Source organism: Drosophila rhopaloa, unplaced genomic scaffold (assembly GCF_018152115.1).
Source record: "Drosophila rhopaloa isolate 14029-0021.01 unplaced genomic scaffold, ASM1815211v1 contig_69, whole genome shotgun sequence".
NCBI lineage: Eukaryota > Metazoa > Arthropoda > Insecta > Diptera > Drosophilidae > Drosophila > Drosophila rhopaloa.
In genome coordinates this window covers 1,174,234-1,186,894 of record NW_025335166.1, presented here as the reverse complement: position 1 = coordinate 1,186,894, position 12,661 = coordinate 1,174,234, and the positions used below count along the sequence as shown (strand labels likewise).

At 38.5% G+C, this 12,661-nt stretch overlaps 1 protein-coding gene across 8 annotated transcripts in view; it reads right to left on the bottom strand.

Annotated features, from left to right (window-relative positions):
* The window catches only part of LOC108049630 (F-actin-uncapping protein LRRC16A), a 31,800-nt gene extending 19,388 nt beyond the window's left edge, over positions 1-12,412 (bottom strand). For 4 of the 8 annotated variants that reach the window (XR_006417762.1, XR_006417761.1, XM_044461744.1 and 1 more), the window contains exon 1: positions 4,165-4,444. Coding sequence is in view for 4 of the 8 variants with exons in the window: in XM_044461744.1 (XP_044317679.1) it covers positions 4,165-4,261 (97 nt within the window). In the remaining 4 variants the exon portion in view is untranslated. Of the gene's footprint in view, positions 1-4,164; positions 4,445-7,690; positions 7,908-11,661 lie in introns of those variants that run through there. The other 4 variants (XR_006417763.1, XM_044461745.1, XM_044461746.1 and 1 more) reach the window with 3 other exon arrangements.
* Between the last annotated feature and the right edge of the window lie 249 nt (positions 12,413-12,661).

Sequence of the window (12,661 nt, the reverse complement as noted above, 5' to 3'; positions counted from 1 at the left end):
GAGCGTGTTTTGGCTTTTGTAAATTCTGCGTGCGTGCGTTCGTTCGTTCATTCTATCTTTATTTTTTATTATCATTTTTTAATGGCTTTTCATAAATTAGAGCATCCCGAAAAGCGAGAGTGAAATGGTGGCGAAGAACATTTATAGGTCACTGGAAATAAAAACAGAAGCTGGGTGCTGGAGAGGATTAAATATGTATGTACGACGGATAAATATGCGCGCTAATTGCGAACAATTTGCCACTTAGTTGCATGGCAAATGGCCAGCACTTAATTGCTGGCATAAATTATCGACCGGCGCATTGATATACACTGGATATGCTCTCTATAAGTGTCAACGGAGGTGGGGGCGGGGTTTTTTTCTTTTTTTAAAACTAAAATTGGGGGCATTCTCCAAACGCTTTTGTTTTGAACCTTTAAAATTTGTATAACATTTGAATCGTTTTACGTTCCGCACTTTGGTCTGGGAATTTTCTCACTCACATCTCGGCGGGGCAATCAATTTTATTGCGTCCACTTTGGGAAGGTCAAATGATTTGAATCTGCATTTACAAGTTTGCGGACACAGGCAACATGGCTATTGTAAACCCTACTTTAAAATCAGGTTATTGGAAGTATGGCGTTATGGGTTAAATTAGGTGTAAAGGATTGCATAAAGTTGAAATATGAATCTGTTTTTGGCCTAGAACAATTTATTATACCTTGCAGAGATTATAATTTTGGTCAAAAGGGCAACGCAGTGAAGGAGACATCTCCGACCCTATAAAGTATATATATTCTTGATCACCTCCTGAGTTGATATAGCCATGTCCGTCTGTCCGTCTGTCCGTCTGTCCGCTGTCCGTCTGTCCGTCTGTCCGTCTGTCTGTCCGTCTGTCTGTTTCTACGCGAACTAGTCTCTCAGTTTTAAAGATATCGAATTGAAACTTTGCACACACCCTTCTTTCCTTGCACGCAGTATATAAGTCGGAACGGCCGATCGGCCGACTATATCCTATAGCTGCCATATAACTGAACGATCGAAATGCCATAACTTTGGTGTTTGTAAAGTTAGGAAGTGATTTTCTATGGGTTTTGTATTTGGCTAATCAATCCGACATGCCGAATTTCATAAGGATCGGCCGACTATATCCTATAGCTGCCATATAACTGATTGATCGGAAATGCCATAACTTTGGTGTTTGTAAAGTTAGAATGTTGGGATTTTCTATGGGTTTTATATTTGGCTAATCAATCCGACATGCCGAATTCACAAGGATCGGCCGACTATATCCTATAGCTGCCATATAACTGATTGATCGGAAATGCCATAACTTTGGTGTTTGTAAAGTTAGGAAGTTGGCATTTTCTATGGGTATTATATTTGGCCAGCCAATCCGACCTACCAAATTTCATAAGATCGGCCGACTATATCCTATAGCTGCCATATAACTGAACGATTGGAAATGTCATAACTTTGGTGTTTTTAAAGTTAGGAAGTTGGGATTTTATGAGTATTAAGAATGCATCATATGAATAATTTTGGAGAATATAATTTACAGAGTATTCTGCAAGGGTATATCAACTTCGGCTCCGCCCGAAGTTAGCTTTCCTTTCTTGTTTTGTTATTAATTTCAACAAATTTTTCAAATTTAGCTTAACCGTTTAAACATTCTGCACTTTTATTTCAATAATTGAACTATTATTTTTATACCCTTGCAGAGGGTATTATAATTTTGGTCAAAAGTGTGCAACGCAGTGAAGGAGACATCTCCGACCCTATAAAGTATATATATCTGATCAGCATCACCAGGAGAGTCGATCTAGCCATGTCCGTCTGTCCATCCGTCTGTCCGTCCGTCTGTCCGTCCGTCCGTTTCTACGCAAACTAGTCCCTCAGTTTTAAAGCTATCTGTTTGAAACTTTCCCAAAAGTTGTCTTTCTATTGCAGGTAGTATATAAGTCGGAACGAGCCGGATCGGGCCACTATATCATATAGCTGCCATATAACTGAACGATCGGAAATGCCATAACTTTGATGTTTTTAAAGTTGGGAAATTTCTAAGAGTTTTATTTTTGGCCGATCAGTCTGACCTACCAAATTTCATAAGGATCGGCTGACTATATCCTATAGCCGCCATATAACTGATTGATCGGAAATGCCATAACTTTGGTGTTTGTAAAGTTAGAAAGTTAATCCCAACTTTAAGGGTTTTATTTTTGGCCAATCAATCCGAAAATTTTATAAGGATAGGCCAACTATATCCTATAGCTGCCATATAACTGAACGATTGGAAATGACATAACTTTGGTGTTTTTAAAGTTAGGAATTTGGATTTTTATGAGTATTAAGAATGCATTATATGAATAACCGATCCGGTTTTGGAGAATATAATTTACAAAATATTCTGCAAATAAAACAAGGCTTTCTTTCTTGTTTATTATAATGAAAATAATCCAAAGCATTCAATGAGTTTTTTATTCATTCTTAATAAAAACAATAACATTTTTTTAATAAATTATTAATTATAAAGAATTCTTGTGACTTGTGTTTTCTGGATTTATTATACCCGTTACTCGTAGAGTAAAAGGGTATATTGTATTCGTGCAAAAGTATGTAACAGGTAGAAGGAAGCGTTTCCGACCCTATAAAGTATATATATTCTTGATCAGGGTCACTAGCCGAGTCGATATAGCCATGTCCGTCTGTCCGTCTGTCCGTCCGTACGAACGCTGAGATCTCGGAAACTATAAAAGCTAGAAGATTGGCATTTTGCATGCAGATTCTAGGAGTTCCTACGCAGCGCAAGTTTGCTTCAAAAAGGTGCCACGCCCCCTTTAACGCCCACAATCGCTTATATACGATTTTAAAAATTTAAATATTTCGGAAAAATAAAAATGCAGTTTTATTGTGTTTATCAATACCTATCGAAATGTAGAAGAAATTTTTCAAATCGGACCATTCGTTAAAAAGTTATGCGTGATCAAAGTTTCTATCTCCATCTCCCTCGCACTCCCTTTACCTGAGTAACGGGTATCTGATAGTCGGGGCACCCGACTATAGCGTTCTTCTTGTTTATTATTAGTTTCATTGCCCGAATAGGAATTCTCTAAAAATTTCCATTTATGGTTTAAGTAGATCACGAGGAAGTCTCATTACGCACACTCATTTTATTTGTTTATTTGCCTTATTGCATATTTAGTGCGTGCTTACATAGGATTGCAAAACAACAATTGGGCCTCGGAGGCTTTACAAAGTACGCGTACGAGGAATTGTCTTCTGGATGAGTAAATGCAGTCGAACCGTTCGAGATAAGCCTTTGAAGGCAGGCAAACAAATAAGTAAACAAACAAAGAGAGTTCGCCGCAACAGGCAGAGCAACAACAACAACAACGAGAAACCATCAATAAACTTTCAACAAGTCGATTTCCGTTGAGCAAGGTGCGGTCAGAGCAGTGGGCCCACGGGGAACTACAACAAACTTTATGAAGTGCAAAATGGTCTGAGCAATCACACCTGCCTGAAAATCGAAACCAGAGATCGATCGCCGGGGAACAGTGATATCGGCCATTTAAACGGGAACCAAACTTAACAAAGGGCGGCATTAGTACAAATAATATTGGCAGTCGATGTCGTCAAATGCTAGTTGCCTAACGATAAACATTTACATTTGAATAAACTTCATGGGACAGCTTTAAGGGGCATTTATTTACTCATATTTGTTAAATGGTATGTGTAATTCTTATCTTAATCTCAAATTAATAATATTTAAGACCTTATATTGTACTATGTTTTATTAAAATATTAAACCTTACCAATCCCAATTATTAAAAATTTGTATAAATAATGTTTTCCTTTTGAATTTGTTTTTATTTACTAGTTATTTGGACAAAATATCCAAAATATTTACGTTACCTTACCTGGTAGATACTGAATTAGATAGTAGATACTTTTAAACAACATTATTGAGTTCACTTTCAGAAGTAAATGTTTGCAATAAATTCGAAAAGAATTTGTTGGGAGACAATATATAGCTAAGTCGGCAGCACTGGTGGCGTACCAGAAGTTGGGGAGTGGAGTGCATGGGCCCCATGACGCACAACATTTCAGCGCACGGTAAACAGATGAAATTGTAGCACCACCCATTCCCATCCAACCGATCCGAGGTGATCTTCTATTGCTCACCTTTGTCGCGATTCTGCTTGACCACGTCGCGAATCTGCAGCTCGATGATGCGGCGCAGGTACTGGTCAATGTGACTCATCATCTCCGTCGTGTACATTTCACCCACTCGGGCGCTAACGGTTCACTATAAAACTGACTCAATCGTAATTACACTTATCGGGCAACGTTGTGGCGATATATGCTTATAAGTCGGAAGGCAGGCGGCGCGTTCTAAACGGATTTGCGTGCCAGGCCAATTAGCCTTGGTAGTGCGCTGCCCCTTTTGAAAGACAGGCCAGGTACCGAGCACGGCGATTTCAGAACTGAGCTCTGATAATAACGATCGTCTTATCAGCACATTCTACACTTATCAGTAATAAGAGAGCAAGGGAATATGGGCAAAAACAAGAGAACTTGTGATATTTTTACAGGGTGATCCTTGGATAAACTAGTTGTATTAAATGAAAAGTTGTGTTAAATATTAAGTGATTATTACACAAGTCGTTGATACATAATAATAATACATATCTATTTGCAAATATGTAATCCAAAAGGTAATGAAAACAAGATCAAATAAGGCATACAAATTAATAAAGCCAAACTAATCTCTCTCTATTCAGAAAAACAAATTTTCCCTTTTCTATTTTTATGTGGAATTACATCTACATATATCAGTTAACTAATAAATATTTCACATGACCGCCATTCAATTTCATTGCATTGAAATTTTTAAAGCTGTCGGAGTTTTATGCACCATTTAATCGTATTTTCGTATCAGAGACGCATTTGGTCTTTGTTCCCTTTAAGAGTGAGGGTAATCGACCTGGTCGTTGATTTATGAGAACCATCGCTGGCGACAGGTGTCCAAACAGAAAAAGTTAAATTAAATAAACTAGAAATTAAGTCGAGGCAAGCGAAGAGCGCGACAGGGAAAAACATTTACAGAGCCCGGACCGAATCGCCGATCGCGCCCATTTATAATTGCCCAATTGGGTTTCGGGTGCAGCCACCGCCTCCGAGCGGAATCGTGTTTATTTTGGACAGCCAACTGGAACCGGAGCAGCGGCAAGCAGCGGAGACATCATAAATAAAATTGTCAATGCTGAATTTGGAGCGGGTGCTCCAGATTCCGGCGGATTCCCATGCAGTTGCAGCTGCCGAGGATATTAAAATGTTTAATAAATGATGGGCATTGATGCGATGGTGCAATTCTCCGCCCATTTAATCGTAGTACGTTAATTGGCAGACGGGAAGCAAACTCTGTTTCGGAGTGGAAATAGGTAGAACGAGAAGTCTGAGATGGATGGGTTTGTCACATAGACCATACAGACGGCCAGCACAAACAAACCAGGTAGTGAGCGAACAAACCACGAAGGTGTCAACGCCCACACCTGGGAACAGGAGTCGGGAACACGGGACTCCCGGAGCTCGGAGCTCCGAGCAGGAACTAAGCTGGTGGAAGAACTGCTGTCACTGCACTCAAATTAAATTACTCAGCTAGCCGACGAGTTGGGGTTAAATTCCTCGGGACAGGCACTGTGGGTCGGCTAAGGCAGGATAGGATTCGGTGCAAACAAAAATATGTTAGAGTTGTTTGGATAGTTAAACCGGCTTTTTTATGTTTTGGTTATTGTCGACCTTTTGACCATTTATGGTTGTTATAGACAATATATTTTGCATTAAAAGATTCCGTCTTATAAAATATTTTTTTGACCGTCCTGAATCGCGTAATTTTCGAAAATTACTTTTTTTCCAAAGAAAACAGTCGCTCCTATGGCGAATATAGGATATAGTCGTTCGATCGGCAATATTTTCTAACATGAACAGATCACACATACAACAGCTATCGATTTATTCATGCTATTTTCATGAAACGTAAAATATTGATCCAAAAAGAAGATATAAGATATATTGGAGAAAAACAGAGAGAAATACATAAAAAATCAATTCTTCCTACGGCAGCTTTAGAATATAGACGTCCGATTAGCGCCGTTCTCATACTTAATCGGCCTACACATATAAAAAATACGATTGCGTATGTTTAAATTTAAATTACATGATTTGGGTGCTGGCTAATTAGGACGTTTAAGGTAAAATCGAAAATGACTAAATGCCAAGTATCAAATTGCTTTTATTTTGAAAGAAACATTTGTTTTATTTTGATTGGGTTAAACAAAACATTTTAATATTTTATAAAATATTTTATACAAAATAAGTTAGCATTATTTTCACTAATATTTTACTGATAAATAACTCAATAACCTCAATTCGGAACCATTGTAGATGGGCTGCGCAGATGACTGTTATGGGGCCAGACACCTGTCATGGGGCATTACGCGGTCTGCATGCCGGTGCTGAGTGATTCGACTTTTGTCAGATCGGTTTTCACGCCCCGGGGGGATGACAACGGGCCAAGCATTAACCGATTTCCGTAGGAACCAGAACTTAGATTGGTAACTATGTGGCTTGTTTATGGGGAAATAATGCTTCACTAGCTCCAGTTGAACAATAAGTTTGTTTGTTTACAGTGCTCACCCATTCACTGATATCAATATCGAGCTTTTGAATGTCTTTATATAGAAACCCTCGCTGGCTTACTGTTTACCGATAGTATATGTATGTACATCTACATATGTACTTGCTTCTTATTTTTATTTCAACTTATCTCGAGGCTTGGTAGGATTTAAGCTTCGACTTTGTTTTTCTTTTACCCCAATTACATTTCACGCAATTTAATTTGTATCAACTTTGTGAAAAGTATAGTTAGCTAGTAATATAAGTATATTAGCGCCTAATTTCCAATGACTAACATCATTTCGTAGATAAACATTTTTAATTCCTAGACGAAACAAAATTTTGATTCACTCAAACATAAAATCCATTATAAATTTATAGATAACAGTTTTAATTCCTAGACGTGATCAAATTTGAAATTCATTATTTTGTATAAGATATGACTGTTAAGTCCAAAGTAATTAAAATTTGTTTATGTGTAATCTATTAGAATTCCTTCAATGATTGTGAGCCATTATTTTTTGTAATAAACTTTAACCAAGATTGACGAATCTGACAACTTTAGGAGGAGTTGTTTTCAAATTTATTTGTATTTGTTGAAGAAACATATTTTGGATTTAAACTTTAGGACCAGGTATAAGCCATTATATTAATCTCTTTTTTATAAGAAGGAATTCAAAATAGAAAATTTGTGTTTATAAAAGTTTAGATGTTGGAAAAAAAACTTCTTCAAGGCTGGACTTTTAAAGGCAGTGCTTCCAAAACTGTGCGTGGGTGGGAGTTTCCAGCGGGTGGGTGGCAGTGTCACATTGTTTGTGAGTGTGTTTGGGGTGTCGCATTAAAAAAACGGAAGCCGGCGGCCCAAACAGAAAAGTAAAGAGCAAAACAAAACGTCAACGTTTCGGAGGATGCATCTGCATTTGTTTTTGTTCGTGCGTTTTCCAAAACAAAGAACGGAGAAGAGGGGGGCAGGGGCGCGGAGAGAAAGGCGGCAGAGAGAGGTGGAGAAAGGGGGAGAGCGAGCATTACTCACCGTTGAGGTCCTTGGTTAATTGCGGCGCGTCGACATTTTGTCTTCCAAAATGCAAAATTCTGCGGCGAAAGCTGGGTAAAAATGAAGTCAAACAGGAATAACCAGGAAAAGGGCCAACGAAATTGGCTCAGAGCGGCTGTTTTCGTTGTTATTGCTGCTGCTGGGTATGGTGGTGGTGGTTCGATTTCAATCCTGACACGCCTTGCAGCCCGAAACTGGATTCTTGGCTGCTCCCGCACTAAAAATCGCCCATTAAACATTCCGCCTTTTGCCCATTTTCTCGTTTCAGCCTTTTGATTTTTTGGCAAACTCTTTTATTTTTCTGCAGATTATACTTCACATCATTTGCACACACACGCAGGATTTTCGTTTCGGGTTTTCACGCGTTTTCCACCCTTGTCGCGGGTCCGAGGTGATCTTCTATTGCTCACCTTTGTCGCGATTCTGCTTGACCACGTCGCGAATCTGCAGCTCGATGATGCGGCGCAGGTACTGGTCAATGTGACTCATCATCTCGGTCGTGTACATTTCACCCACTCGGGCGCTAACGGTTCACTATAAAACTGACTCAATCGTAATTACACTTATCGGGCAACGTTGTGGCGATATATGCTTATAAGTCGGAAGGCAGGCGGCGCGTTCTAAACGGATTTGCGTGCCAGGCCAATTAGCCTTGGAGTGCGCTGCCCCTTTTGAAAGACAGGCCAGGTACCGAGCACGGCGATTTCAGAACTGAGCTCTGATAATAACGATCGTCTTATCAGCACATTCTACACTTATCAGTAATAAGAGAAAGGGAATATGGGCAAAAACAAGAGAACTTGTGATATTTTTACAGGGTGATCCTTGGATAAACTAGTTGTATTAAATGAAAAGTTGTGTTAAATATTAAGTGATTATTACACAAGTCGTTGATACATAATAATAATACATATCTATTTGCAAATATGTAATCCAAAAGGTAATGAAAACAAGATCAAATAAGGCATACAAATTAATAAAGCCAAACTAATCTCTCTCTATTCAGAAAAACAAATTTTCCCTTTTCTATTTTTATGTGGAATTACATCTACATATATCAGTTAACTAATAAATATTTCACATGACCGCCATTCAATTTCATTGCATTGAAATTTTTAAAGCTGTCGGAGTTTTATGCACCATCTAATCGTATTTTCGTATCAGAGACGCATTTGGTCTTTGTTCCCTTTAAGAGTGAGGGTAATCGACCTGGTCGTTGATTTATGAGAACCATCGCTGGCGACAGGTGTCCAAACAGAAAAAGTTAAATTAAATAAACTAGAAATTAAGTCGAGGCAAGCGAAGAGCGCGACAGGGAAAAACATTTACAGAGCCCGGACCGAATCGCCGATCGCGCCCATTTATAATTGCCCAATTGGGTTTCGGGTGCAGCCACCGCCTCCGAGCGGAATCGTGTTTATTTTGGACAGCCAACTGGAACCGGAGCAGCGGCAAGCAGCGGAGACATCATAAATAAAATTGTCAATGCTGAATTTGGAGCGGGTGCTCCAGATTCCGGCGGATTCCCATGCAGTTGCAGCTGCCGAGGAATTAAAATGTTTAATAAATGATGGGCATTGAAGCGATGGTGCAATTCTCCGCCCATTTAATCGTAGTACGTTAATTGGCAGACGGGAAGCAAACTCTGTTTCGGAGTGGAAATAGGTAGAACGAGAAGTCTGAGATGGATGGGTTTGTCACATAGACCATACAGACGGCCAGCACAAACAAACCAGGTAGTGAGCGAACAAACAACGAAGGTGTCAACGCCCACACCTGGGAACAGGAGTCGGGAACACGGACTCCCGGAGCTCGGAGCTCCGAGCAGGAACTAAGCTGGTGGAAGAACTGCTGTCACTGCACTCAAATTAAATTACTCAGCTAGCCGACGAGTTGGGGTTAAATTCCTCGGGACAGGCACTGTGGGTCGGCTAAGACAGGATAGGATTCGGTGCAAACAAAAATATGTTAGAGTTGTTTGGATAGTTAAACCGGCTTTTTTATGTTTTGGTTATTGTCGACCTTTTGACCATTTATGGTTGTTATAGACAATATATTTTGCATTAAAAGATTCCGTCTTATAAAATATTTTTTGACCGTCCTAAATCGCGTAATTTTCGAAAATTACTTTTTTCCAAAGAAAACAGTCGCTCCTATGGCGAATATAGGATATAGTCGTTCGATCGGCAATATTTTCTAACATGAACAGATCACACATACAACAGCTATCGATTTATTCATGCTATTTTCATGAAACGTAAAATATTGATCCAAAAAGAAGATATAATATATATTGGAGAAAAACAGAGAGAAATACATAAAAAATCAATTCTTCCTACGGCAGCTTTAGAATATAGACGTCCGATTAGCGCCGTTCTCATACTTAATCGGCCTACACATATAAAAAATACGATTGCGTATGTTTAAATTTAAATTACATGATTTGGGTGCTGGCTAATTAGGACGTTTAAGGTAAAATCGAAAATGACTAAATGCCAAGTATCAAATTGCTTTTATTTTGAAAGAAACATTTGTTTTATTTTGATTGGGTTAAACAAAACATTTTAATATTTTATAAAATATTTTATACAAAATAAGTTAGCCTTATTTTCACTAATATTTTACTGATAAATAACTCAATAACCTCAATTCGGAACCATTGTAGATGGGCTGCGCAGATGACTGTTATGGGGCCAGACACCTGTCATGGGGCATTACGCGGTCTGCATGCCGGTGCTGAGTGATTCGACTTTTGTCAGATCGGTTTTCACGCCCCGCGGGGATGACAACGGGCCAAGCATTAACCGATTTCCGTAGGAACCAGAACTTAGATTGGTAACTATGTGGCTTGTTTTTGGGGAAATAATGCTTCACTAGCTCCAGTTGAACAATAAGTTTGTTTGTTTACAGTGCTCACCCATTCACTGATATCAATATCGAGCTTTTGAATGTCTTTATATAGAAACCCTCGCTGGCTTAATGTTTACCGATAGTATATGTATGTACATCTACATATGTACTTGCTTCTTATTTTTATTTCAACTTATCTCTCGAGGCTTGGTAGGATTTAAGCTTTCTGACTTTGTTTTTCTTTTTACCTCAATTACATTTCACGCAATTTAATTTGTATCAACTTTGTGAAAAGTATAGTTAGCTAGTAATATAAGTATATTAGCGCCTAATTTTGCCTAATGACTAACATCATTTCGTAGATAAACATTTTTAATTCCTAGACGAAACAAAATTTTGATTCACTCAAACATAAAATCCATTATAAATTTATAGATAACAGTTTTAATTCCTAGACGTGATCAAATTTGAAATTCATTATTTTGTATAAGATATGACTGTTAAGTCCAAAGTAATTAAAATTTGTTTATGTGTAATCTATTAGAATTCCTTCAATGATTGTGAGCCATTATTTTTTTGTAATAAACTTTAACCAAGATTGACGAATCTGACAACTTTAGGAGGAGTTGTTTTTCAAATTTATTTGTATTTGTTGAAGAAACATATTTTGGATTTAAACTTTAGGACCAAGTATAAGCCATTATATTAATCTCTTTTTTTATAAGAAGGAATTCAAAATAGAAAATTTGTGTTTATAAAAGTTTAGATGTTGGAAAAAAAACTTCTTCAGGGCTGGACTTTTAAAGGCAGTGCTTCCAAAACTGTGCGTGGGTGGGAGTTTCCCAGCGGGTGGGTGGCAGTGTCACATTGTTTGTGAGTGTGTTTGGGGTGTCGCATTAAAGAAAACGGAAGCCGGCGGCCCAAACAGAAAAGTAAAGAGCGAAAACAAAACGTCAACGTTTCGGAGGGGATGCATCTGCATTTGTTTTTGTTCGTGCGTTTTCCAAAACAAAGAACGGAGAAAGGGGGAGGGGCAGGGGCGCGGAGAGAAAGGCGGCGAGAGAGAGGTGGAGAAAGGGGAGAGAGCGAGCATTACTCACCGTTGAGGTCCTTGGTTAATTGCGAGCGCGTCGACATTTTGTCTTTCGAAATGCAAAATTCTGCGGCGAAAGCTGGGTAAAAATGAAGTCAAACAGGAATAACCAGGAAAAGGGCCAACGAAATTGGCTCAGAGCGGCTGTTTTCGTTGTTATTGCTGCTGCTGGGTATGGTGGTGGTGGTTCGATTTCAATCCTGACACGCCTTGCAGCCCGAAACTGGATTCTTGAGCTGCTCCCGCACTAAAAATCGCCCATTAAACATTCCGCCTTTTTGCCCATTTTCTCGTTTCAGCCTTTTTGATTTTTTGGCAAACTCTTTTATTTTTTCGTCAGATTATACTTCACATCATTTGCACACACACGCAGGATTTTCGTTTCGGGTTTTCACGCGTTTTCCACCCTTGTCGCGGGTCGGAAAACGGAAAATTCACTGAAACGCCGCCGCACAGACTGCAGTTGAATTTTCCTCCGACACTTTGACTTTAATCTTGCGGTTTTATTTGTGAATTAAGCACTTTTCCACTGAATTCGCTAGCATATTTGTGTATATTCAATTATCGTTTTACTTTTCGTTTAACATTTAGTTTTTATGTTTTCGGGATGGTAAAATAAAAAATTATTAGAGAAGTGCTGTTCGGACCGGCGCGCCTTTAATTTATGACTAACTAATTACGGCAAAGCGAAGTTAGACTGCGAATTTAGATTTAAAATTAATAAACACACGATCCGCAATCAGCCAGTTTCAGTTTCTGTTTCGACTCAGTGTGGCCAAAACTTTAATGCGCTATAAAGTATAGCCTTATGTGGCGTTATTAGTTAACATGAGGGATTTTTAGATTTCCCGATAATAGTTGTGCATTTTTTGTCCTTTAACCAAATCAGCTATTTTCTAGCCAAATTCGGCTATTATTATGCAATTTTGACTTTGTTTAACTAATTTTTTATTTATTTTATTTTTCAATTTTTGGGGCATTTTTATTTAACATCTCTTTTTGCTGTT